Source organism: Pogona vitticeps, chromosome 9, assembly GCF_051106095.1.
Source record: "Pogona vitticeps strain Pit_001003342236 chromosome 9, PviZW2.1, whole genome shotgun sequence".
Taxonomy (NCBI): domain Eukaryota; kingdom Metazoa; phylum Chordata; class Lepidosauria; order Squamata; family Agamidae; genus Pogona; species Pogona vitticeps.
Window position 1 is genome coordinate 6,627,815 of NC_135791.1, and position 27,910 is coordinate 6,655,724.

The 27,910-nt window shown below is 43.4% G+C and overlaps 1 protein-coding gene across 2 annotated transcripts in view; it reads right to left on the minus strand.

Annotated features, from left to right (window-relative positions):
- Nucleotides 1–1,627: 1,627 nt before the first annotated feature.
- Nucleotides 1,628–27,910, minus strand: part of LDLRAP1 (low density lipoprotein receptor adaptor protein 1) — a 106,667-nt gene continuing 80,384 nt past the window's right edge. For both annotated transcript variants that reach the window (XM_072979476.2, XM_072979475.2), the window contains exons 5-9: nucleotides 21,998–22,070; nucleotides 19,875–19,958; nucleotides 13,409–13,539; nucleotides 9,253–9,287; nucleotides 1,628–4,975 (exon numbers count right to left, since the gene is read on the minus strand). In XM_072979476.2, coding sequence (XP_072835577.1) covers nucleotides 4,825–4,975; nucleotides 9,253–9,287; nucleotides 13,409–13,539; nucleotides 19,875–19,958; nucleotides 21,998–22,070 — 474 coding nt within the window. In that variant the 3' untranslated portion in view covers nucleotides 1,628–4,824. The remainder of the gene's footprint in view (nucleotides 4,976–9,252; nucleotides 9,288–13,408; nucleotides 13,540–19,874; nucleotides 19,959–21,997; nucleotides 22,071–27,910) is intronic.

Genomic DNA, 27,910 nt, shown 5'->3' on the forward strand with positions numbered 1-27,910 from the left:
GTCGCTAAGAATTTAAATTATCTGGGAAATGGGATTTAAGAATTTAGGAGGAGAAACTGTGGGCTTGACAAAGCAAAAGGAGTGTGGCGTGTATGTATGGAATCAAAGCTTCTGTTGCTTGTGAGGTTGTGGGAATCTGGAGGTTTGTGTATGCCACGTACTATTTGGCAACACCTATTTTAATCCCTTACCGTGACTTTTTTTGAGCTCCATACACCAAGATCTTCCTGCTGGCTCCTACTTCTCCTCATCTCTCTCTGAAACAATGGTTTTGAGAAAGATTCAGGAGGAGAGTGGCCTTTTCGGGAATGGCAGCAAGCCCTTCCAGGCATGTCTGAATCCCATCCCTCTGAATTCTTTTCATTATAATCTATGTCAGGAGGTACTGCACTGCATGAAGGGGGCTGCTATTTACTGTGCCCCCACACACACCTACCACCACAAATAAAATTCGAATGAAAATGGTGTTTTTCCGCTCTTGATAATGTTCTAGAAGTGGGAATCCTAATTATACAGCAAAGTGCAGACCTTGATTTAGTGTATCTGTATGCTTATACATAAGGGATGTGGTGGCGCTGTGGGTTAAACCGCAGAAGCCTCTGTGCTGCAAGGTGAGAAGACCAGCCATTGTAAGATCGAATCCACGTGACGGAGTGAGCTCCCGTCGCTTGTCCCAGCTCCTGCCAACCTAGCAGTTCGAAAACATGTAAAATTTGAGTAGATAAATAGGTACCACCACGGTGGGAAGGTCACAGCGTTCCGTGTCTTGTTGTGCTGGCCACGTGACCACGGAAACTGTCTTCGGACAAACACTGGCTCTACGGCTTGGAGATGGGGATGAGCACCGCGCCCTAGAGTCAGACACGACTGGACTAAACATCAAGGGGAACCTTTACCTTTAACATAGTTTTGCAAGATGAGAAGACTACCTACATACAGACACACGTGTTTTACGAGAAGTCCTCAAGAGGCTTTACTCTGTCAGCTCAAAGAGAAGAGTTTTGTGCAATGTACAACCAGAATACAATACAGTGGTGCCTCGCTTAGCGATGTTAATCCGTGCAGAAAAAAATCACTGCTAAGCGTTAACATCGCTAAGCGAAAATAAAAAGCCCATAGAAACGCATTAAAACGTGATTAATGCATTCCTGTGGACTAAAAACTCACCTTTAAGCGAAGATCCTCCATAGGGGCGGCCATTTTCGGTGCCTCTTAAGTGAGGAAACACAGCGGGTGGCCATTTTGTTTACCTGGCGGCCATTTTGAAACCGCCGATGAGCTGGCCGAAAATGAAGGCTTTCATTTCCCCATAGGGACCATCGCAAAGCGATTGCTTTTGCGAAGCCAAAAAGTCCATCGCAAAGCGATTTCATCGCTATATGGAGCGATCGCCATGTGAGGCACCACTGTATAGAAATCTCTTTCTCTTTTTTTTTAATTAGATGAAGGAAGCTTCTTTCCCTCTAGGGTCAGCTTGGCTCTTAAAGAGAATTTAAGAGCCTAGCTTCTGAACGGTCTAATTTCAGACAATATCCTCTTCACGGACAGCTTCACTCGAACTGCATTTTGCACAACTGTTGCGTTTACAGAGTTACGAACAACCATCTTCAGGAAAGTGAAATAAGCATTGCAGAAGCCAATTATCATTTTATTATTATATTTCCAGCAAGGCCACAAACCACAGTGAAACTGTGTCACAGTGCAGCTATTCAGGATAATTTTAAACTGTAATCTCTTAATAACCATAATCCTGATTCTTCCATTATTTAGTTTTCTAAATCCAGAGTCTAATGAAATGAAAAACCAGGGTGAAATATTCTCTCTAAGCCTTTGCTTGAGTTGCTAGGTAGATGGGAGAAATGTGGGTAATGAACACATAGGGAGAAACATTTATTTTTAGACTAGAACGCAAAAAAAGAGACTGTTTATTAATCCAATTTACCATCCTTCAGTTTAGTGGCTTAAATGTTGATGGTACCATGACTTAACTATACAAACAGAAATGGAAGGTGCTTAAAAAGAGAAGAACTTCAAGGATCGCTGCTTGTCTAATCAGCATACACACTTCAGGAATTAAGTTGTATGGAGGTGACAAATATTTTTTCAAAAACCTGCAAACCATTCTCAGTCACTATCAATGTGATAATGGATGCATCTTCAAACATAATTTTTTTTTTTTGCTACAAAACAGCAACAGATCAATTTAAGACAGAATTATGAGATGGATGGTGAGCCTTTGGGGAGGAAGAAGTACTTTTAATCAGAGGAAATTAAAACAGGAAAAGTTACAGAGCTACAGACCTGTTTTGACACTGGAATCCATAATTTCAGTTCAAGCTTTGGTTTTAGAAGTGCAAAGCTGCAAGTCTTTAGATAAAAATATGACCACTCCACTCTGAAGCTAGCTAGGAAAGACAATCTGTCCAGCGAAAATCCAGAAGGCAAGGTTTTTATCATCTTAATCTGACCCATTTCTAGTATAAGACCATATTCGGGAGGTTTGTGTCGTGATGGAAGTTATTTCTGGAGCCAGCGAAATATAAGCAAACTTTGTTCCCCCCATGTTTGCTTTGTTATGTTTTGCTTAAGCTCCACCTCAGTTTTCAAGGTGTGTGCAAACATAGCTTGCTTCTCTGATAAACTGAAAGAATGCTATAGTGAAGGCATTGTTCAGCACGGAGGGGAATCATTTTATGACTTCGGCAGGCCCAGATGTCCTCTCTCTCTCTCTCTCTCCTCTCACAAAAATACGCTGCTTCTCTCCTCCACACAAAAGGCCTGAAGAAGCTCATAGGTTACTTTGCTGGTCATCTGTGCACCATTTCCCCATCTTCCTCTCAACACTTCTAGTTTAATGGGGCTTACATCATACCACCAGCAGAAAAAGTGGCAAAACGGTCTTGGAACTGTATGTAAGAACTTCGTAAGCAAGTGTTTCCCTGAAAATAAGACCTAACCTGAAAATAAGCCCTAGTAGGATTTTTCAGGATGCTAGTAATATAAGCCCAACCCCAAAAATAAGACCCAGTTAAGTGAAAGCCCACCCTCCACCATTGTACAGCAACCAGAAGATGACATGACTGTATTTGAATAAACGTAGATTGTTGTGTATGAAAAAAAAACATCCCTTGAAAATAAGCCCTAATGCATTTTTGGAGCAAAAATTAATATAGGACCCTGTCTTATTTTTGGGAAAACATGGCATTTTCAAATACATGTATATATCCTGCCTTTCTGTTGATAGCAGACCTCCAGCTTGGGTCACAATAAAAAGAAAAGTATGTTGATGTAGAACCCTTTCCCCTTAGCTTTTAATTGTTTATGTGCAATTAGCCTACTTTTTTGTTTCTGAGTAGTAAATATTTCAACATGTAATCCATTCAACCTGGAGTTCGAATTCAGGAGCAGATTCACCACTTTGTCTAACGTTTGAACAGCTTAGGTGAAAACTATAAACATCTCCCCCCCTCCCCAACCTCAATTAGGATAGGCAATAACTTGCATCAGGCTATAAAAAGGCCTTGTGCCTCATTGGTGTGCTTTTTTTCCAACCTGTCCCTCCCCACCGGTGGGGCAGGGGGACAGGACAGGGATGTGGCCTACTCAGATGTAGACGACAAACCGCCTGGAGAATTCTGGGAGTGGTAGTCCAAAATAATAAATCCACAGACCTCTACTCAGAGGTCAACTTCCTGTGCAATTCACTCCAATTTCTCAGGTAAAGGAGGGTCCTGTCACTGGGATGTTCCAACAAGGGGAACGGATCCCGGGAGACCAGGTTGGCAGAAGTGGATGTATGACCTGGTTTGTGACCTCTGCCTTAACAAGGAGCAGAGAAAAGATTAAGTGTACAGCTCTTCAACCCCTTGCACGCAATCACAGGACGTATCATTTCTCCCATTCACGGTATCTGAAGATAGTCGACCTGTCAAATAGATCAGTTGGGGGCACTTTCCTTAATTTTGTTTTCTAGGATCCACAGGTTTAGTTCAGCTTGTGGATCAGAAACACTGCAATAGCAATACTAATCCGGGGAATAAGCAAATCTAGTTAATGTGCTGTACAAAGCCTAGCAAAATTACCTGGTTTGTGTGTATATGGGATTCTGGGAGCTATAATCTCAAAATGGCCCCGCTTTGACCCAATACAATCTCCTGCTATGGAGTGCCACGAGCAGGCCTATGCTGCCAGTGGGCAGTAGAGAGAAAGACTACAGAAGACCACCTATTTTCCTAAGTTTCAAAATGCAATACCACATTCCTCATAATGTCCAACCTCACCCTACTCAAATCAGATCGCTACCAACGCAGCCTCCTTGTTCTTCCCTAGAGAAGTTCCCCACCTTCCACCCCACCCTGGTTTGGACTTTTTTGCCTCCAAAAAAAAGGCCAACATCATCTACATGGCTTTGATGTTGCATAGCCAACAATCCTTCGCAAGGCACAGCCAAGGCATGGGTATTCCAGAGGAGAAAGCCATCTAATACTGTAATGTTAAGTTAGACAATGCTACACAATTTCCATAATATATGTAAACCGAAGGGATTCTTGAATAAATATACTCAGGGAGCATCTCGTCATTACATGAAGGGAAGTATCAAAAAGGAAAAAAAAGAGGATAAGAACATTATATATAAAGATGTATTAAAATATCTAAAGCTTTGGTCGAACGAGTAGTAGGGTATAAGGACAGCATCCACCTGAACCAAAAGTATACCTCCTCTCAAGTAAACCGCTCCAGTTAAAATCACCCCATTTGCAGTGCATCCGTTTCTTAGTGGTTATTTAACTTGAAAGAACTTGTCAAAGGTAAATGAAGAGGCTCTCAAAACCCAAAGAAGTTGTCGTCTTTTTCCGCTGCTGTTGTGGAATCCACTTTGTCCCAGTCTACAGGCGAGAGGATTTCAGTGCTTTGGATGTCTTGAGCCGTCACGCCGATGTCAAGGTCTTGAGGGTTTGTTCGAGACTGTGCTAATCTGAAAGGAGGAGGAAAAAAGAGGCGTGAAATGAACCTGGGAGAATAGAGGACATAGACTCACTCAACTGGGAACCTTCACAGACACTCAACTTGGGTTTGTCACACCCCCCCCATGACTCTGTTTTGTTTTGTTTTAAATGACCAGGAACCCACCCACCCCTTCCCTTTTTTTCTGAGGGAAAAAGATTGTTTTTAATTGGGACTCAGGACTTGGTACCAAAGACCTGGACTCAGGCTTGGGATTCAGACCCAAAGGCTTGCCAACATCCCTGGAAATTATCCCCTACATGAGAAATCGAAAGGACTATAGTGGGGAGGGTGGGTAGATGTAGGGAGATACAGCCCATATTTTGCTCATTTCAGCTTTAAAAAATAATGGCTGGTGTTCCTTCATGAAATAAAAAAAACAGAATTTAGAGATATGTTGGCACTCAGTGAATTTTTGCCAGTTCATTGAGCTTGGAAAATGGTGGGCTTGTCCTGGTTGAATTAATCTCATGTACTCTTCGACTTTTCTACTACCAAGGAGGAGCAGGCATTCAAGAAGATGGTTCTCTCTTGTTCTGCGAACAAGCTGATGAAAGCTGAATGTTGACGGTTTTACTTAGCTGTGTTTGTAAAAACGATAAAGCACATATACTTCATTACTTCTGCATTAGTGAAGCGCTCTGTTAAATAAGTAATACTTTTACTATTTAACTGTTTTGGTATTAATGGCAAGCAACCATTAGCAACCTCATCTGTAAATGAGTGGGGTTTTAAATGGATGGCTATACCTTACTGCTTTGAACGTCTTTTGGTGTTGCTTTGTTTATCGTCTTTTAGTGTGGCGTCTGTTTGATCCTTTTTTGTATTTGTATACTTACTGTTGCTAGCTTTAAGTATTGTCTTTAATTATTAGGGACGTGGTGGCGCTATGGGTTTAACCGCAGAAGCCTCTGTGCTGCAAGGTCAGAAGACCTGCAGTTTTAAGATCGAATCCACGCGACGGAGTGAGCTCCCGTCGCTTGTCCCAGCTCCTGCCAACCTAGCCGTTCGAAAGCATGTAAAAATGTGAGTAGATAAATAGGCACCACCTCGGAGGGAAGGTCACGGCGTTCCATGTCTAGTCGTGCTGGCCACATGACCATGGAAACTGTCTATGGACAAACGTAGCTCCAAGCTCTACAGCTTGGAGACAGCGATGAGCACCGCACCCTAGAGTCAGACATGACTGGACTAAATGTCAAGGGAAACCTTTATCTTTACTATTGTCTTTAAATAATGTAAACCATCTCAGGTCCTTTTAAAGGACGAAAGACAGGGGGTATAAACAAACAAACAAACAAATAAATAAAATTGGCATGAGTCAAGAATCTGAGATGCAGCCTATGGCGCTGTTAACGGGGAACCCTGGCTTCACTGATGACAGGGTTGGCGGGATGCGCATATACTGTTATTATATTTTTACCTAGAAACTACAGGACTCAGCTGTAAACGTAACTCAGCTGGCTTTGGGTACTGTGCACCTTGATATGGTGCTGGTTTAATGCTGAAGAGACTCTCAAGGCCTAAGCTGGGAAGAATGAGAAGTTGTAACGGAAAATATTTCTTCAGCCTTCTTCATGAGACGCCTAAAATGACTCTGCCTGATAGCATTAAAGATGAAAGGAACAGTTTATAGACCATCAGTCTGGGACATTTTCTTGAGTTTTGCCTCAAGACAACAAAATGCCTTTGGCCAGTGCTGCTAACCATCATGTCATGGACCAATTCACAAATCACATCCTTGAGATTAAAACTATGTCTTTTTTCCTCACACCCTGCAAAACACACACACACACAGACTTGCATCTCCCATTCCCCACCAGAAAACTTAAAAGGTAATTTAAAAAAGCAAAACCAAAAGTAGTGATAAATCTCCGTGGTGATTCCTCAAAAATTATCTCCCTATAGCAAGGAGTGCAAACTGAAACTGTGACAGTCTGAGGGAGAAACTGACAAGACTCTCAAGGTCTAAGCTGGAAGCATGAGAAGACACAGCAAAAAAAGATTTCTATTTTCAAAAGGACTCTCAATGTGCTTCATGGCAGTGCTAAATGACACAGCCTGTTAGCATTCAAGATGAAAGCAGTGGCTCATAAGGGCATCAATTTGGGACTTTTCCCTTCAGGCTCCCCCCCTCCAATGGCAGCAGATTTCCCTCACCGTGTTCCCCTACCAACTTGGGAGAACAATCACTCCCACCCCCCTTGGCCACCACGGCCATCTTCTCTCTTCCCCCTCACAAAGTTGAGGCACTTCACCTCATAACTCCGTTCTCCCAAACAATGCCCATACAAACAAGCAGGTTCTGTCCATCCCACGTCATCCCACTTTTCTGCCCAGAGTTCCTTGACCACGTATTCCCCTGGCACATCCCTTTTTCTTCCATTGCTTCTGTCTAGTTTAGGAAAATGGCAGCCTGGGCGAAACCTTCCCAAATAAGCACAGGTATGCCTGTGGATGTGTGGCCACCTTGATTAGATTACCCAGGAGAACCTTCGGTAGTTTCGGTTAGAGGTGGACAACCCTGTCCCTCTTCTAAGAAAACTAAACGTGACCGAAATGTTACATCTGGTTTCTCAATAACGTCATTCTGGATTTGTATTATTTCTTCATTGGTTATTATTTTTTGCTGGAACAAATTTAGAGGAGAATTATAACATCTGGAGGCTTCTGGAAATAAAATTCCCCCCATTGTTGCAACAATGAACCCCAAGGATAGTGGCACTAGGATCCAGTTCCATTACTTCTCTGCACGCCCCCCCCCCAGGTGTATGTAGAATACTGATGGAGCTCCTTGTTTGTCTTATCCTTGCACATAAAGACAAAGAATTACGAAATTATTCCTCTCATCCAGCGTGTAAGATGGAGAATTAAGTTCCCTAAATGAGACCTGGTTGGTAATTATTCATCTTTGGATGAGTGAGGTATTTTTTTTGTGTGTGTTTTCTTGACAAAAGAAGAGAATGAGAATTTGTGCAAATAAAGATTTAACACAAATAATGCAGATTGTGGAAAATGATGATGGCTCCTGCGTTGTTGCTTGGACTCTTAAGCAGGGGTCCCCAACCCCCGGCCTGTGTCCCAGTGCCGGTCCGTGGGCTTCCTGAAACTGGGCTGAGGAGATGGATCTCCGCCCCCCCCTCGCACGGTGGGCGTGTCGCGCTTGTGGAGGGGCGTGTCGCTCTCACGGGTGGGCGTGTTATGCTCGTGGGTATATATGCTTTATTTTGCAAAGGGAAAATACATCTGTTTTGCTCAGAGACAGCTTGCTGCAAATAGGGGGGAAACTAAACTACAGTTTTTTTAAAAAAATTATATATATAACAAAGAATATGAACAATTAGAAGGTGATCTGAATGATAGAATTTTTCCTTTGCAATTTCCAGGTGATTTCCAAGGAGCTCCAGAAAAGAGAGACCTCTACGTCAGCGGAAAAAAAATGGAACTGAGGTAACGGTTGGGACGGGCGGACCACATGGGCTTGGGGGGTGGCGGTCCTAGCGATCTTTTTGACCCCAGAATATTCCAAGGCCTCTGCACATGCGCAGATTTAACCCATTAGTGTGCATTCACAGAGGCCACGAAGAAGAAACATCTGTTTTGCTCAGAGGCAGCTTGCTCCAAATATGGAGACCTTTGGTGAGAGAAAAACAACAATCCAGAGCTCCTTGTTGATTTCTTGCCTTAAACAGCGGGTTTCATGGCATTTGAAAATTCCTTGTGGTGGGCCAGTCTCAGGAGCACAGACAGCCTAAGTGGATGAGAATGAAGAACTCAGAAAGTATTCCTTACACAGCTCGTGTGTGATGGCCTTAATTTCCTGCCAGATGCCTCACATGCAGGTGGGGGTGCCGAAATGCCGGTGAAAATCCACACAGAACACAGAGTCAGATTCTCACCTCCCCACCTCAGTAGTATCCACACATCTTTAGCTTCTGACCCCCTCAGGTTTGCTCAGTCATTCAAAGGCACTTAGCAACCAGGCAGCATCACTTAGGGGAATTTAATTCCCCATCGTACACAGAAATTAGCTCCTGCCCTAAGAAGTTATCAAAATATTTGACTTATCCAGGCAGCTGCAAATCCCATCCTTCAATTAGTCAAACAGAACGTTGCTGAAAGGTTTAGGCTGTTGCAGACAATTTAGATTAGAAGCCGTAAGGAAAAAAAAACAGTTACTAATCAAGTCGGTTTCCTGGGCTGGTCCCTCATGGAAAGACCACTGATGTAAGAAACCCTCATAATTACCTGGAAAAGGCTTCATCCAATCCATCATCCATTGCCTTCGTTGTAAAAAGAAAGAGGAGAGGGGAAGGAAGAATAAAAATAAAATGAGCCATACAGAAATGAACATTGTACAGCTAACATGCAAGTATTAAAATCTGCGTTTTGCAATTCTATATGACGTTTCTAAAAAAGGGTCACCTGCACGGAATCCCTGATCCCCTTAGGTGACCAAGCCCCTTAATAAAAAGCCGCCTAGAGTGGTCGAAATGACTAGATAGGTGGGGTATAAATACAATAAATAAATAAATAAATAAAATAAATAATAATGGTTTCCAAAAATTTCTTTCTTTCTTTACTTCATATCTCGCATTCTGCAGCCAAAAAACTCATTCGAGGCCAGAAAAAAACATAAGAAGATACAGCCCGAAGACCTGATTTCAAACATAATACAAAAGCAAATAAAAAAAAAAAGAAAACTAAATTTTAGATTCATTTTAAATAAATGTTCAAAATGCAACACTTGTAAATAGCTTTGTCCTGAGAAAACTGTCCCTCCCATTTTCCCTGGTTTTCTTCTGGGGCCTCACAAATCTATCTGCCCGTAAGATTTTTAGGACGGCATCTGGTTCTTCTGATTAAAGGATCCAAAGGGCTGATGTTCTTTTGGGACAATATAATCACTTGGAAATATAGGACAATATAAATGTCCTATATTTAACTTTTCTTTTTAATCCACAATGACTTGGTCCAGAAGGATTTCAGGATCCCATTAAGCTGACAATGAACTGGCAATGGTCAAAGATGACGACAACAGAAAACTTCCTTCCTATCGTCATTAACTACACCGCCGTAAGCTTGCACAACGAAATGGATACCGTGACTCGTGCTGTGTCTGTTGGAAGGTGCACCTCCAACTTTGCATGGCTGATGGTTGTTGTGGGTTTTTCGGGCTCTTTGGCCGTGTTCTGAAGGTTGTTCTTCCTGACGTTTCGCCAGTGTCTGATGCCGGCCATGAAAGCCTTCACGAATACTTTGCATGGCTGCTTATGAGGAGGGAACCAGAGGTGTGTATCCTCACATCCTGATTTTAATTTTTAAATTATTATCTCAGAAAGCCCCTTTCTGTCCTCTAGGGCAGTGGTCCCCAACCTTGGGGCCTCCAGATGTTCTTGGACTACAACTCCCAGACGCCTTCACCACCCCCTCTGCTGGCCAGGATTTCTGGGAGCTGAAGTCCAAGAACATCTGGAGGCCCGAGGTTGGGGACCACGGCTAGCCTAGGGCACATGGGAAGCAATTCTGCTGTGTTTTGAGGCCACTTAGCACCGACCGCTAGAGGGTGCAAGTGAGATTTCAGTTAAACGAAAATATTTTTTGTAAGAAAAAACTGGGAAGGGTGAGGGAGGTGGACAGGGTCAGGCGAAGCTCTCTAAAATCCTTGGATATTCATGTGCAGTCCCCTGGAATGATGGAGACGGCCCATCCTGACATAAACAAGACGTTAACCAACTTTTGCTACTTGCGTCGAAACAGAGCTTGGAAGTAACACTTTCAGTTGTTACTTTTTCCAAGTAATAAGGGGGACAACCTCTTTACTTTTAAATGCTAACAAAAACAAGGGTATTGTAATTTTCATGACAGACACCAGTCAATCATGACCGCAGTGGTGTTACTTTAGGAGGCTGGGGAACATTTTTAAGTGGTTTGTTTTTTTAAAATATGTTGGCGTTGCATAACCATTGAGTAATGAGTAAGACATTAATCAGTGGGGAAAATTAACAAGTGACATGTTGCTTTTAAAAAGTATTCCAAAGCTGTGCTCAAGGCTTCAAAACCAGAGAGGGGGAGCAATATTGTCAAGCTCCTGGCATTTCTTGACACATGGCGCATAATGCGCCAGCATGTTGCTATGTAACCATCTCAAAATTTGAAGCAGAGCCTTTTATGGTCTTTCCCATTGACTCTTGTTTCTTAATGGCGTCTGAGAAGTCCTAAATCCAGGCGTGGTCAGAGGGGCTTAAGCCCTTTTATGGGCCAGTGCATCCATTTTGCAGAACAAGAAAAGGAAGAATCCGACGGGTCGCGTGTTGCATAGCTCCACTTGCCCAATGACAGGGACATCACCACACATGGCAGACGGCCTCCAAATAATTAAAAGAGTTCTTTTTTTTCAGTTCTTGTATTCACGTGACTCACGCACAAGGATATAAAGCTGCATGGATCACAACATTTTAAAAAATGTTGGAACCCTTTAATTAGCTGCAATCTGTTATAGCCAGTGCCAACATTTCCATGGTGCAAGTAGAGTTTCACAACAAGATCCTGGTCACTGGGGTGTATTTGATCGTGTTCTCTGGGGCAAGCCAGGCCCATTATTTGGCATAATGTGGCAGCTGCTTCAATCGAGAGCGCAGGGAAATGGGAGAGGTGATGCTGGACCTAACGGTGGATGCCCCGGGATGTGCTCTGTGCTTCGTAAGTCAGTCTGGTACCCTTAGGTGTCATTCACTGCCCAAATGTACCTTCTTGCTATTTTTCTGATGGCCTTTTCGAAACTCCTTACGGTCCCTAATAAACTGAACTCGATGCAGTTATACACTATAGCTGACCAGTGGCATCTTGGCAACCTGGGTGCGTGGGTAGCATTGTGACTACGAAAATGGAGAACCGCTTGCACACGGGTGTGTCACGTGCCTCCTTGTGCAAGGTAAAACTGCTCATGCAAGTGTTTTGGCTTATATACCAAGACCTCTTTCTTCATTCTCTTTTTTGAAACTGGAAGCAGTCAAACTAGAATGTTAATTATGATGGAATAATGTGAGTACCATATTTGATGAGCATTACCTAGATCATTAGGGAGTTGATTCACAACAGCCTTTGAAGATGCCATGAGAGTCAATGAATGCCTCTAGAGAGATTCCGGCTGGCAAAGAGGACTCTGAGATGACTCACCAGCTTCTATGAATTGCTGTATGATCTCCCAATGAGTTACACTTCCAAACAGCCAAAATCCGCGTCATCTGCTCCATGCAAGCAACCTCCAGCAGCACACACAGTTGGGCTTTTCCCAAGCTTGAATAAGGAGGTATCCAGTAACATATTGTGCAGATAAAGCCTCATTCATTACAGAATACAGAAAAGCTGGAGATTGCCAGGAAGCAGCTTGTAACACTTTGCCTGCCCTGCAACAGGATAACTAGCTTGTATCCCTCTGGATTAACTTTCACATAAACTTTAAACCAGTACAGGATGGATGGAGAGCAGCCCCTTGCTGAAAGACACCTGTTGGAGATCCTGTCCCTCTTTCATGTCCTGCAATGAGCCTGCCAGCATCAAGCAAGGCATCAGGGTAGATGGGCTGCAGAGCACCTTCCAACTCTATGATTATATGAGTTTCAGAACCTGAAAGCTACAGTATTGGTGATGCATCTGTGCGCCTGCGTGGGCAACACACGCAAACGACCTAGAGCACTCTGAAATTGGGGGCAAACAGTATGATGGGGAAAGAAAATATACAACCAATTAAATAGTGCATTTTGAAAACAGCATATGAAATTCATTTTAATCCATTCCTTATATTTTATGTAAGTGAATCTGTTTTGTGGGCTGTGATAAACTTGGCACAACATGATTACAGTCTTTTTACGGTTCACACAAAATTGCACTTCCAGCTCTGAGAGGCACTCTGATTTGTCAAACGTATGCATTTTTAAGGCCCTTGAGAAGCAGACACATACCATGAAATACAATGTTTAAAGGAACCAAAGCCAATTGACACAGCACTGATAAATAATTAGAGACGGTATAGCATCAGTTTATAGGTGAAGAAAGCAAGATGCCTAGGTTTCACTGCAGATTGGCTTCAGCCAATAATAATGGGACACTCCCTTGTCTTTTTAAAGAAGAGGTAAAGATTTTTAAATTAATAAAACCAAGATCTTGGGACAGTTGTTGGGGAGAAAGAAGACAACCTTTCATCAAGTTGATAGATAGGCCATGCAGGCATATTAGAGCATTCACGGGATCTGCAGGCCTAGGAAAAAACCATTTATATTCCAGTCCAGCAGCAAGCAAGGAGATTTTCGGCATCCAAGTGACCCATCAGTGACTCGATAAATCAGGCATGCCATCAGTCACGTGACCTGCAGCCATTATGGAATGCTCCCCAAACACTTACCCAGACCACATTGTTGTTTTCTGACGAATGCGGCCTGAAGATGCTGCTGTCTAAGTGCACTGAGTTGGCGTTCACCGTCAAAGGAGTTTTGACAACGTTCTCCAGATCCACCAGGTTCCCCGTGGTGACTGCTGCAGGTAGACGAGAATGCAAAGCAGTGGTGAGGATTAAGGAAGAGAAAGGATGTGGTTCCTATCTGCTGTGGCCACTACCACCAATGGTGAGGTATCCTGGGAACACAGTTCAACATCAACTGGGCAGCCTGTGTTCCCCACCAGAGGATTCAGAGCAGTGTACAGTGGTGCCTCGCTTGACGAGGATAATCCGTGCCATTGAAATCGCTGTTAAGCAAAATCCTCATCAAGCGAAATTAAAAAGCCCATTAGAATGCATTAGTAACCAGCTAATGCATTCTAATAGGCAAAATACCTCATCGTAAAGCGAAGATCCTCCATAGGGTGGCCATTTTCCGGTGCCTGTCTTGCGAAAAATGCCTCCTAAAAACAGTGGGGGGCCATTCTGAGAGCCGGCGGCCATTTTGAAAACTGCCAATCAGCTGTTGAAAAAACATTGTTTAGCGAAAAATCGGTTCCCGAAGCAGGGAACCGATCATCGCTAAGCGGAAAAATAAACCATTCAAACATCGTTTTGTGATCGCTTTTGTGATAGCAAAAACATCATCTTGAAGCGGATTCATTGTTAAACGGGGTAATCGTCAAGTGGGGCACGACTGTACCACCTTGTCTGGCCCCTGGTTGCAGAGAAGGGGAGAAAAGAGTGAAGTCAGGGACCCACAGTGGCTAACTAATTATGGCAAAATATTTCAGCACTCTCTGCAGCCCAGTGGAGGAACTTTCCGGTACAGACTGGCGCAAACGAGTTAATAAAAATTTTAAATGTTATCGTTGGGTTGCCATTTTAGAATTGTTATGGCGCATAGTACGAAGGTAAAACTCTGCTGCACACACTCTGTCCTAAGTGCCACAGGCCATTACTTCCATCTCTGTTGCTTCGACCGAAGATAGTGGTGTCTGTGTGCTGAATAAAAATCCCAACAGCTCCTATTAGGAAAAATATTTCTTTTGCATTCAAGTCTCAATCTACTTTTCTCTTCCTTCTTTTCAAACTCCCTGGACGCGCATAAATTTGAATTGTATAAATCCTCTGCAACGCAAGGAGGCTAAGAGGGATGTTTCTGGGGTGCACTGATTTACTTCTCCAGAAAATCCACCATGGGTCAAGGGGAGGCGGCCGAGTCCCTCGGCCATTAAGGGTGGCAGAGACAGAACCCGGACTCCGAAGGGCACAAACCACCAGGAAAAACTCGTGCCTGTCAACTGACCGGTGTGGTTTACCTCTTGCGCCTGTGTTTTTCGTCTTTCGTTTTTATATCATTTTGGGATAATGTGCTTTTCAGAAAATGATGAGCTGCTCTAAGTAATTCACATGCATTAAAAAGGTAGGGTAAATATTTGCTAATTCTATACACTCACTTGCAAGAGTGACTAACAGACAGAAGTATTTAAGCAAAACATTTTGGCTTATACTGTCTTCAGCTGCTCTGGTAAAAGGACACCATTTTTCCAGATGGCAGCGACGGAACCTAGAAGACAGTTTGTTCCAAAGCAGATGAATGATGTTATGTGTTGTCTTCTAGGTTGAGGCCATGAGGTGTTCAGGTAGTGTAGCTGTTCCGTAAATCCAGAAGTTTTCCTTCTTTTCTAATGGGCTTGGATTTGTTACTACAGTGATGGTAATTCGTTCCGTGAAAAACGCTGTCTTGCAAAACGCGGTTTCCCATTGGAATGCATTGAAATCTATTTAATGTGTTCCAATGGAAAAATCGCTCTCTTGCGAAAATCGTCCATAGAAAACATTGTCTTAAGGAACGCGGTTCCCCATTGGAATGCATTGAAATCTATTTAATGCGTTCCAATGGGGAAAAATCATTGTCCTGTGAAACTCACCCATAGGAAACCATTGTCTTGCAAAGTGCAACAGCGATCGCAAAAACTAATCGTCTTGCGGATTAATCATCCCGCGAGGCAATCGTCTTGCGAGTCACCACTGTATCTCTATTCCGACCAAAGACAAGTCAAACAGGCTACGGTGTTCAGAATGTTTAGACACTGGTTGTTCCAACTTTTTAGTCAAAATGGCAGCCTTACGATTTCTGAATCTCTTCTCATTTTGCCTACCTACTGAAGATAGTCGTCTGCACTCAATGAGATAAATTACATTGTTGTTTAGTTGTTAAGTCGTGTCTGACTCTTCGTGACCCCATGGGCTAAAGCACGCCAGGCCCTCCTGTCTTCCACTGCCTTCTGGAGTTTGGTCAAATACATGTTTGTAGATGATTTGTTTAATATAGAAGTGACCATCTCCCTGAGAACCATACATGTTATACAGTGTTTTGAATGACGAGCGTGTGATCCAGGATTGCTGACTGATATTTTGACAACATTTCTTACTAGTGATCTCCGTAGATTTGCTGGCAAAGTAGAAAGGTATCCCAAGCAGCTTGGTGATGGCTTTTGCAAGATGCTGAGTTTGCTAACAGTAGACAGATTTCTGTAATTGCCTTGCATTAATTTGGAGGTGCATTCCTTAAACTACAGTAAATGAGTCACTCACTGTTTGATTTATATGTCTGATGGAAAAGATGATCCCTTGAACAGGAAGTGACTCTTTTGATGCTAGAATCTCCATATACTGCAATAAAATGGAGATCGGACAGAGGGGTATAAAATGATGCATGGTGCTGTTGTTGGAGGAGACGGCTTCCAGTGTCTAATAAGCCCTGTCCTCTATCTCTTTTGCACATGCTTCCAGTCATTCCCTCCATTTTTCTTTATCTGCTGCAAGCACCCTCAGCAGGAAGGGAAAACAAACAAACAAACAAACAACAAACACTGCAGAGCTTGAAAATTAAATTTATTTTCTGACCCTTCAACTATCATTTGCCTTGTGTTATTTTCATTGTGTGTATCTCTGATGAAGAACACCTATCTCCACCAGACTCAAAACTATGTCTGAGGTAGGGAGAAAGTCACCCAGCCTGAGTCTCTCCCATGAATCTTAATCAACCGTGGGTGATTTTACCTCAGACCCAGTCAAGTTGGAGCTGAGGCAAAATTGCAACTGGGAAATATTATTCCTCTGACAAGTCCTTGAGAGACCCCCCAGGATGGCACTGAATCGCCTCAAGAGCTTCCACACCTCATGACCTCCTTCAGTAGAGAGGACATATAACGGACGCAGAATTTCAGGGGGTGAGGAGCAAGACCCCTTTAAGAGAGCTGGCGTTGGCCATCTGTAGTCAACAAATTGCTTGACACTCCAAAGTCTTGCGTTTCTCAGAGTGTTGCCCCGAAGTCTACCAGGAGCAAGGGGCTTCTCCAACTCCTCTTATGTAGGCAGGCTGGCCAGAAGGCATTTTCTCCCTCCGTATCATCTCAGCACTATTTTCCCTCCTTTTTCTTGCATTCACTTGTTCCTTCCACCTCCGTATTTTCAATGCTGGTGCCTCTACTTAGCTCTGATGAAGAATCTTTCTTCGGCAAAGCGAACATGTTGACTTCCAGTGGGCTGAAGATGATGCCAATCTGCAGGAAACATCCAAGTGGGAGCTGCGTTCCCCCGGGGGAAGGATTCCTTCCTATTCTTGAATACTAAGCGGCCCCTGAATGTTGAATTTAGAGGTGCAGAATCCAGCTGTGTGACTCATAGTAGACCATGAAGAAGAAGTGTTTCTCCCTGTCTCGGAAGTCCCAAAGAGAGTCACCCACCGAAGCTGAGTGGTGGGACATTCAAATAAAGAAGAGGTCCTTCTTCCCAACCCACAGAGTTAAATGGTGGAATTCAGTAATTTGAACTGTAGCAATGGCCATCAAACTGGATGGCTTCACAAGGACAGATCCATGGAGGATGGCTCTATCGGTGGTTCCTTGTCAAGACAGATCCCTGGTCCTCCCCATATAGTTGTGGGGCAGGACGTGTGTGAGAGATTTACAGGACAAAAATGAAGTGAGAGGATGGTTAAGCCTTATTTTAAAGAAAAATGGTGTTTCCTGGAGTCTTCTCAGAGCATGCCTCATCCTTTTTCACACACAAACATCCAATTTTCATTAGGGAGGGACCACAGAATTAGGTGAAGGCCACGTGTGGCCCAATTCTAATCAATACTGACCATGAGTGGCTCCTTGGGATTTCAGGCAGTGAAATCTCTCCCTGGCAATACCTTGCGATGCCAGGGATGAAACTTGGGACCATTTTTTAATATGTCGCAAAGCATGAGACATATTTTTTAAAAAGTATGTTCCACATTTTCTTTATTAATTGCCGAGAGAAACCCTAAAATACTTCAGATTCTGGAATCTTAAACCAAAGCAGATGGCCGATTCAAGGCTTCCGGCCACATTATAGTATCCAGCCCTTTCATGCCACCCTTCTGCTGACTTATTATCTGTGCTATCTGCAGAGGCATTTTAGAACAAAGTGGATATTAAAAGAGGATTTCATTCCTATCAAGTGTGCAGGCGGATCAATATGACGCAGCCGTTTTGGACGGGAGCCCCGTTTATGGATGACTTCCCCGGTGCCGCTTCTGCAGTATCTCCCCCTCTTTGCTCTGCCTCCTCCCAACCATAACCCCCCCCCTTCGCCAGTTCATTTAAGGCTATTTGGAACCACGCAAGCTTTAGGAGATAGCCTTTGCCTTTGCAACAATTCCAAAGGAGGATCTGGCTTAAAAACAATACTCAGAAGGCATGACCCCATTTGGCAAGCTGCTGCACTTCAGAGTGGTTAAAAGTTTAAATGGGTCCCTGGGAAATCGTTTCTAGAAAATGGCTTGAGAGAACATGGAGATCTTTCCTCCCCTTCCTTTCTTCCACTCCAGGAGTAACAAAGGTATGAGATTCATGATGAAAAAGCCACACAGGCCAAAAGGACAGTTAAATCCTTGATGGATTTCAATCAAGGGTCAGCGGCATCTCTGCACATGATGTGCACTTGAATCTCATCATCTCTAGGAAGGGAGGGAAGAAAAGACTCCAGTGATTAGCAGTGCTAGAGATGAAGACAAATTAAGTTATGGATTAAAATCAATTAAATTATGGATTCAATTAACTTATGGATTAAGTTGGAAATTTGCTAATGCAAAGGGGCAGCTTTATTCAATTTATTTTTTAAATAAAAGCTATTAATCTACGGTTGAATTTTCGCATTAACGTTTCGCCAGAAATAATTTCATCTTTGATTACAACAGAGTTCTTTATTAAGTCTGGGAAGTCACAGGACCCAAAATCAACGCAGGATGCTCGTGGGTTGCCCAGAAACCGCAGAGCTTAGTTATACCCTGAGATCTGGATTCAAGTCTCATCAGAGTCATGTAGCTCCCCTAGAAACAGTCCTTCTCTCTCAGTCTGATTTTAGGTTAAAGTGCAGAACACATAATAATGGCTCAAGTTATAGGAAGCCAGATTTTGGTTGAATGTCAGGATAAACTTCCTAACAGTACGACAATGGAACCTATGACCTCAGGAGGTGCGATGTGCTCCAATGCTGGAGGGATTCAGGAGAAAATCAGACAACCATCTGTCAGATCTGCTTTAATTTGGATTCCTGCCTTGAGCAAAAGGTTGGACTCAATGGCCTTATAGGCCCCCTTCCAAATCCCTTATTTTATGATTCTAAAATAGGGAGTGGAAGAAACCTGTATATACTTTGCTCATTAAGGGAAAGGTGCTGTATAAATACAAATAAATAACAACAGATAAACATTCATCCATAAAAATGCATAGATGTGTGTCTAAAACCCTGCATTAGGTTCAGACATCAAATTTTAAAGGTAAAAAGAGCAAAATCAAGGATTGGATTTTTCACTTTCATTCTGGTAATGCTTTTCGTATAATAACATAATCTTTACACACCGATTTAAAATTTAGGAGGGGAGGGGAAAGGAGGAGAGAGGAAGGGAGGGGAGGAGACACAACATCAAGGAAGACTGCATGCCTCCAGATGTCACAGAACACAACGTTTTTTATTGCAGAATTCCTGTTTCATTCAGAACAGGAAGGATTTCTGTTTCCCCATATTTCACCCTGCAATTCTCATGAGAACTAGGATAGCCTTCCTGAACCAGGCCTATGGGTCACTCCGGAGGATGCTGAACATTCCCCGCTCCAGCCCTTGGCACCTCCTACGGTCTTAGCCGGCCAGAATGTGGGAAGTCCTTGCTCAAGATCTGGAAGAACCGTCGCAGATGAAGATTTCTAGCCCTGAAGACGAGGACCACAAATTTCGAAGCCCCTCCAAAACAAGCGTGTGCTGGAATCCAGGAGGCCCTACATCCCACACTTTGAAATTTGGACTTTCCAAATTCCCGCCCCACCTCAGATGGCAGGCCCCATTTCCACGACTGTTCTGAGTTTCTGTAAGATATTCTATTTCGTTTGTCACTTACATCCTTTTGGAGAGGATGAGCTTTCTGAGCATGGACTGCTGGCGCTCTCTCCTTCCAAGATGGCCCTCTCCCGCTTCTCCTTCTCTGTGGCAGGGGAAATAAAAGCAAACGGTTAGGTTGTTTGCTTTTGGCAAACTTCAGATGTTAAGTCAACGGCAGGTCACAAAGCCGCTACATCTCTTACGACAGCGGTTTTATTATATTATTACTTTCACCCTGCCCTTCAGAGTCCAGAAAGACGCCGCCTCCATCGGGTGGCTGAGCAGCACTCCCAATATACAAATGACAAGACAGTTGCAATAAATTAAAAGTCAATTATGGGAATAACACGGTCTCCGAGTCCCAGATGCTCGCCGTCTTAACCAAAAATCACCAAGAAGCAAGCTGAGCAAACAGAGTTATTCTGGGAAGGAGGCAGCTGCATATTTCTGGCAGAAATAAATTCCATTTGGAAGCACATCTTGAAGAAGGGTAGATTTCCGGCCACAAAGCTCAGAATCTGCACCGAAGCCACCTCAGGAATAGAGATGGAAGAGGAGCAAGAGCAAGCGCTGCCGGAGAGATCTCTCTTCCTCTCTTGCCCGGAACGTGTGCAGCAGACCGTGATGTTGGCATGACCCCAAGACTTGACAAGGCCATCCAAATCAAGCCTATGGACAGCCTGGAACCCTGCCCACCGGCCTCCAGCTGCAGTAACCAGGCCACCACCGACAAAAGGACAGATGGTCTCTTGCTGTCAACATACCCTCAGCTGGCACCGTAACAGTCTGGCAGGACTAGAAGGCTTGCCCTCGAGCATTTTCTATAAATTTCCGGAGAAGGGAAAGGCAGCGCGATTGTGCATGTGCGCGCAGGAGAGAGGAAAGATGGGTAGGAACGCAAGAAGAACTTGGATGATTGCCTAACAACCAGCACACTATTCAAAGAGTGCGGCTGGAGACTAGGTAACTGCTAGCGAGTTGCCACTGGATTTTGCTAAAGCACGGGGGAGGAAGGAGAGCGACATGACGTCCCATTGAAATTTATGGGGTGTGGGCATGCATAGGAAATGCAGAAGGCCCCAGATTCAAATCTGCACATCCCCAGTTAACAGGATCTCATGGATTTCTTGTGGGGTCAAGGAAAAGTTCCCATCAGGTGATAAAGGAACAGGTGGATCGCTAAGCTGCCTTAGTATGAAGCAAGCTTCTATGTTCTTATGATTATAAATAGGAATTACAGTTTTCCATGCAGGGAAAAAAACCAGCCACCTGAATCAACAATCATATTTGGATTCATAAAGTCGTACGGCTGAATCTGTACCCTTTCCTCTTATTTTGTTTTTATGATCTTTGCAAGCCGCTTTGAGCACTCTCTCACTGTGGAAAGGCAGGGCGGAAGGGTCTCGTGATCTCGTCACCAACATCATCATCACCACCAGCACTGCATTCTCCCAGTCATTTCCTTGCTCAGCGTAAGATCTCTCATCTGAGACTTTCTCTACAGTGGTGTACTAGGTACTTACTTGACTGGTGCCAGGCAAAGACCTTTCTCACAACGCTCAATATTGTTTAGGTGACATTCAACTCCCTAATATCACCCTGCCAAGCCCCTGAATTCCCCACATATCACCCCTGCCCAAAGCCTTCATCATCCCAGTGCCGACTAGAAAATAGTACATATGCTGATGACAAGAGTGAAGTTCCACAATACATTATGCCCAGGGAGAACATCAGAGAAGGCTCCTGTTTCTGGTAGCATTCCTGAACCGAACTGCATAGGCCACATCTGTTCAGTGACAACAGCAAAAATAAAACTCAAAACAAAACAAAAAATTCGCAGCAAGCAAGCTCTGTAATGCAGACCACAAAGAGCAGGCATGCAGGTTAGAAGAACTGCATGACATTCAGTCATTAAACTGCTCCGTGACATTCAGCCATTAAACATTCAGCCAACTGTCAGATGGTTGGGTGAAGCAAGCCACGGGAATTTCGCTCACCATCCGTTCCGTTAAAATGAACACACACATAAATATAACCATTGAGTTCTAGGGAATGCAGAAGACAAACGACAACAACAAAAGCCGGCCCACGTTATCTGGCGGCACGGAGGCTTCGGGGAAAGGAAGAGGTGGATTTCTTTACCTTCCTTGGACGCCTGCCAAAATTCAAACGCGACTTTGAATGCCTGAGCTACTGTGAGGGTGACAGCTTGAGCCTGGGAGAAAAGGAGAAAAGAAGCGAGTGATTATAACAAGTGCATTAATAGACCGTTCCTCGTGTAGATTTAAATCATTTGGAGGTTCTGCTCATTTGAGAGATGTTCAACCAGGAGCTCGTACCTCATTCTACAGCTCAGCAAGTCCCAAGCCGTTCAAGACTTAATTTGGTAGCGAGGCCAACAGGACGGCCTCACGATAACAGAGAAGCGGCTCTAATACTCCCTGGGAGAATTCACACATTCGCACGGTGAGCTTATAGTTCCGTGTGTAATGATGGAATTTTTGCAGAGGCGAGACGATGGTAGACCTAGCAGCCAAAATGAGCAAATACCATGTTTTCCCGAAAATAAGACCTAGCCTGAAAATAAGCCCTAGTATGATTTTTCAGGATGCTCGTAATATAAGCCCTACCCCCCAAAATAAGCCCCAGTTAAGTGAAACCCCGCCCTCCACCATGGTGCAGCAACCAGAATAAGATGACATGACTGTATTTGAATAAATACAGATGGTTGTACCTGGAAAAAAAAATCCCCTGAAAATATGCCCTAATGTGTTTTTTGGAGCAAAAATTAATATAAGACCCTGTCTTATTTTCGGGAAAACATGGTATGTACACCATGGGTGGCTTGTGACAGGAATGGGGCGGGGTACCCTCTAAAATTCTGTAATGAGATGCCCATAACCACCCCGGCGTACTCTGTGAGTCACCTCTGTAGATGTTTACAGAAATAGTTTTTATATATTAATTTATTCATTGACTTACAGAATTTATCTTGTACAGGAGTACAAGATTCTATGTTAAACCCACAGTAAAAAAAACCCAAATTATGAACGCATGCAACAAAATATCACAAATATCTGACCAAATGTATGGAAAACAATACAAACAAATGGGAGCAGAAGGTGAATATTTATCATGCACAAAATATATGTTTTTTTTTTAAAAAAGTAAGTTGTGAACTGGAAGTGACTGGAATTTTTTTCCCCTTTGGAGAAATAGGAAGAATACCCAGAAAAGCATCTTTGGAAGCCGAAGCACAAAGGAGGAGAATGGCTGCTCACTGAGCTTCCAGATGTGGAAATTCTTGGTTTTAACCCAAAAGTGAGGGAAGGTGGTTTTGCTCATCAATGACAGAGATACAGTGGTGCCTCGCTAGACGATGATAATCCGTTCCACTGAAATTACCGTTTAGCAAAATCATTGTCTAACGAAAAGCATTTTCCCATTGGAATGCATTGAAACCTCTTTAATGCGTTCCAATGGGGAAGAATCGTTGTTGTCTAGCGAAGATTGGCCATAGGAAAGCCGCTTTGTGAACTGCCGATTAGCTGTTTAAATCGCTGTCTTGTGAAGCTTAGGTCCCCAAAACACCCGTTTTGCGAGCACGGAGGGAGCTGTCAAAATCGTTGTCTAGCGAAAATCGGTTTGCGAAGCAGGGACCAAAAACATTGTCCAGCGAAATTCCCCCATAGGAATCACTGTTTTGCGAATCACTATAGTGATTGCAAAAAATCAATGTCTAGCAAAAAAAACTGTCATGCAGGGTAACTGTCTAGCGAGGCACCACTGTATGGAGGTTATAAATACAAGCTGGGCTATGTGTGTTGTATGGAATCAGTGTCAACGTGGACACCAATCAACGCAGTTCCATTCACGAACAATCTATTATACCTCCCAAGACCACACAACAAGCCAACCACTGTCAGTCGAAACCCCAGTCACTCACAACATGTACAGTGGACCCTCTACTTAAGGAATTAATCCGTATTGGAATGGTGGCTGCAAGTCGAAAAGTCTGTAAGTCGAATCTCCATTGACCTACAATGCACTGAAAACCGATTAATCCCATAACCAGTGGTTTTTATTCTATTTTTATTCCATTTTGGTTTTTTTCTGGTCTGTAAGTCGATTCTCCGGCTGCAAGTCGAATCTAAATTTTGCAGCCAGAGAAGTCTGTAACTCGAAAAGTCTGTAAGTCGAGCCGTCTGTAAGTCGAGGGTCCATTGTACTAATATAAATCTACATACAAATGTATATATACAATGTAGAATCACCACGGGTGGCTTCAACCATTTGACACGAAAATTCGGTTTAAATATTGGCCATCCTTTAGGGTTTGGTTCTACTGCACAAACTATTTAGTATCTTAATGGAACCATGGCGGGCTGGTGGCGGTTCCAGAGTCTGGGGGATAAGATGCTACCAGTATGCTGATGACACCCAACTCTCCTTTCCACGTAACTCCAGGAGAGTGGTCTTAAGCCTCGGCCAGTGTCCAAAGTCAGTAATATACTATCTGAGAACAAACAAACTCAAACTTAATAAAGATGAGGACAAAGATGCTCTTATTTGGTCAAAAGGCAGGTCAGAGAATCAATAATGGATGGAGTTATATCTTTGCTGAAAAGTCATGTGCCCAGTTTGGGCATGTTCCTGGATCGAGCCTGGATGCCTAGGTTTGAGTGGCGCCCAAGACAGCATTTATACAGATAAAGCTGGTCCATCCATGGAATACCGGATCTCACCATGGTGACGCCTGCCTTAGTTACACCCCAGGCTGAGGAATGCCCTCTTCCGGAAGCCGGTTAATCCCTTTCTCTTGATCTTCCAATAATGGGTAATGCCCTTCCTTTTCACACAACATTTCAACTCCTTTGGACAAATTAAGTGTTATTACAGGATAGTGTTTGTGGGTTTTTTTTTCCTACTGATCTCTGTTCTTTTTTAAAATCCCACTGTGGGTGGTTATATAGCTTCAATTAACTGTGAACCACCTACAGCCCTGCCATTGATCACGGTTGTGTGTCTGGAGCCGGAATATCGTTGCTCTTTTTATTGCACGCAGAAGGGAAATGGCGGAAGTGGCAGCAGCTCACAGGTGAGATAGATGTTGGCCATATGTTGGCCTGTGCCCAGTGAACACAACATTCATCTCATCCATTAGATGTAGCGGTTTCCCCTCCATAGATAGTAACGAGCAGTGAGATTCTGGTTTGTTTGCCTGTGTTTTAAACAAAGGCAAACCAGTTCAGGCATTCTGAAATTCACAAATTTTACCAGCCTGAAAAAACATATATTCAGTAGCCCCAGGATCCTATGGTGATCCTTTGGGAGGGTCACCAACAGCCCTGAATGATCTTCTCTCTACCGATTTGCAAAGCTTCCCGCCTGGATGGTTACAAACAAAATCAACTCTCTACAAGGGAAGGGTTGCTCAGAAGCTTGAACAAACCTTTGCATCTGCCGTGATTTGATACCAACGAGAACACAGTTTCATTTGAAAGTCTGAGTCGTTTACATCTTCAGTAGAAGAGCAAAAACAGACTTTTCCATGATGGGTAAAAAACAAAACCAAAAACCTCTTTTTAAATATGGTAATTAAGTATGAAACTCCTCACAGCTGTTTACAATTTCAGCTGTCACATTCAAATCAAGTTTAATAGACCCGGATCCTGGTGCGAATTGCCCAGGCACTAAAAATATAGATTAATTATATGCCAGAGAGTGGAAAACTAGACATATTTCCAGGATCCACGCCCCTAAGATATTATATACCCTCTCTCCATAATGTGAGATTAGCATTCACATTTTTCCCTGCCAGAGACAGACACAGAGGCAGATGCACACACACACACACACACACACACACACACACACACACACACACAGAGAGAGAGAGAGAGAGAGAGAGAGAGAGAGAGAGAGAGAGAAGAACCAGCAGAAAAGTCTTCAAGGACATTTAGGAAATGACACAAAGGTCAGATGTACAGTGGTGCCTCGCTTAACAATTGCCCCACTCTACAACAAAATCGCTTGACGATTAGGTTTTTGCAAAGGCGATGTTTTAAATGGTTTTTTTTCGTTTAACGATGATCGGTTCCTTGCTTCGGGAACCGATTTTTCGCTTTATGACAATCAAAAAAAGCTGACTGTCGGGTTTCAAAATGGCCACTAGCTGCTTAAAATGGCTCCCCGCTGTGTTTTTGGATGGATTCCCCGCTTTACAGGAAGCGAAAATGGCCGCCCCATGGAGGATTTTTGCTGGACGGTGAGTTTTCAGCCCATTGGAACGCATTGAGGGGTTTTCAATGCGTTTCAATGGGCTTCTTTATTTTGCTTTACGTTTTCGCTCTACAGCGATTTCGCTAGAACGAATTAATGTCGTTAACCGAGGCACCACTTGTACAGTTTAAAGGGTTTTCCACATCAGGTAAGTGTGATGATGGCAGAAGGGGTGCATTTTAAGAGACTAGTATATGGGATATTACTGATTACCCCACAGTCCCGGCTAGCAAATTCTACTCTTCCCTTGAGATGGTTTACAATCTAAAAAAAATTGGTGTTTTTTTCCCCCCAAACAGGAACATAAAGGAAGGATGCCTAATTCTGAGCCAGAGATTGGGGCAAAAGCATTTCCAGCACAAAACTGGACTGGCGAACGTGAGGAGGTTCAGCTGCCTCTTCCTCCCAATGACTCATCTTCGATTTCTCTCAGCATGTATGAGTTTGAGAGCAAATGCCTTCCGACCATAAAGGCCCAAAGTCATCCTGGTGACGTAAGAAGTGACTTAGGAATCGGGTGGAGAAAGATTTGGCGTTCTAGACGCCAGTGGGTCCTTCAGTTTAGCCTACAAGGCGATTCGTGGAGAGGTAATAAAAGAGAATTTCACTTAAAGACCCTCTAGAACAGAAACTCTGTACAGAGGAAGAGAAAACCGGAGCAGCTGAGAATGGGGTTCCAGAGCCTGGGAATAATGAGTTATAAAGAATTAATGCAATCAATTATTTGCAACTTGTTGTTGCATTATAATTAATACAAATATGAATTAATTACGGTATATTTCTTTTCCGCATAAAGGAGGCATCATAAGATAACAATAAAGATGAAATGTAATAAGGGTTACGCTATGCAGGGTAGTTACAGCTTTTTAGTTGCTTGTGTGAGAGAAAGAGAAGGGACTATGGCCCTTTTAATATGCACAAATAATAATAATTGTGTGCCAGCAAGTCAATTCCAACTTACGGTGACCCCTTCCTTGGCTTCTTTTCAGGAGTGGTTTAACATTCTTTTCTTCTGCGCACAAATCTGTAACTGTGCAGCTTGCCCAACCCTACATTGGTTGGCTCTTCCCCTAGAAGGCATGATGGGGGAATCAAACTCCCAACCTCTGGCTCTGTAGCCAGATACCTAGACCACTGAGCTATTAAGTCAACTGCCACTTTTCAGATTCTGTGAAAAAGAGTATGTATTAACATTATTTTTAAATCTCTTGTCTGATTAATCAGATGGAAAATTTTTGATAGCTTCAACATTTTTTTAAAATCAGCTAATCTAGAGTAGTCAACCTGGCATGCTACTGATATTTCCAACTACAGTGGTGCCTTGCTTAACAATGTTAATTCGTTCCAGCGAAATCGCTGTAGAGCGAAAACGTCGTAAAGCGAAATAAAAAAGCCAACTGAAATGCACTGAAAACCGTTCAATGTGTTCCAATGGGCTGAAAACTCACCGTCCAGTGAAGATCCTCCATAGGGGTGGCCATTTTGGTGCCTGTAGAGCGAGGAACCCGTCCAAAAACACAGCGGGGACCCATTTTGAGCACCCGGCGGCCTTTTTGAAAACCCGACGATCAGCTGTTTTGATCGTCATAATGTGAAGAATCGGTTTCTGATGCAGGGAACCGATCTTCGCAAAGCAAAAAAAAAAAAAAAACAACACCATTTAAAACATGGTTTTGCAATCGCAGTTGCAATTGCAAAAACATCATCGTGAAGCGGATTCGTCTTTATAGGAGGTAATCGTTATGCAGGGCACGACTGTACACAATTTCTGGC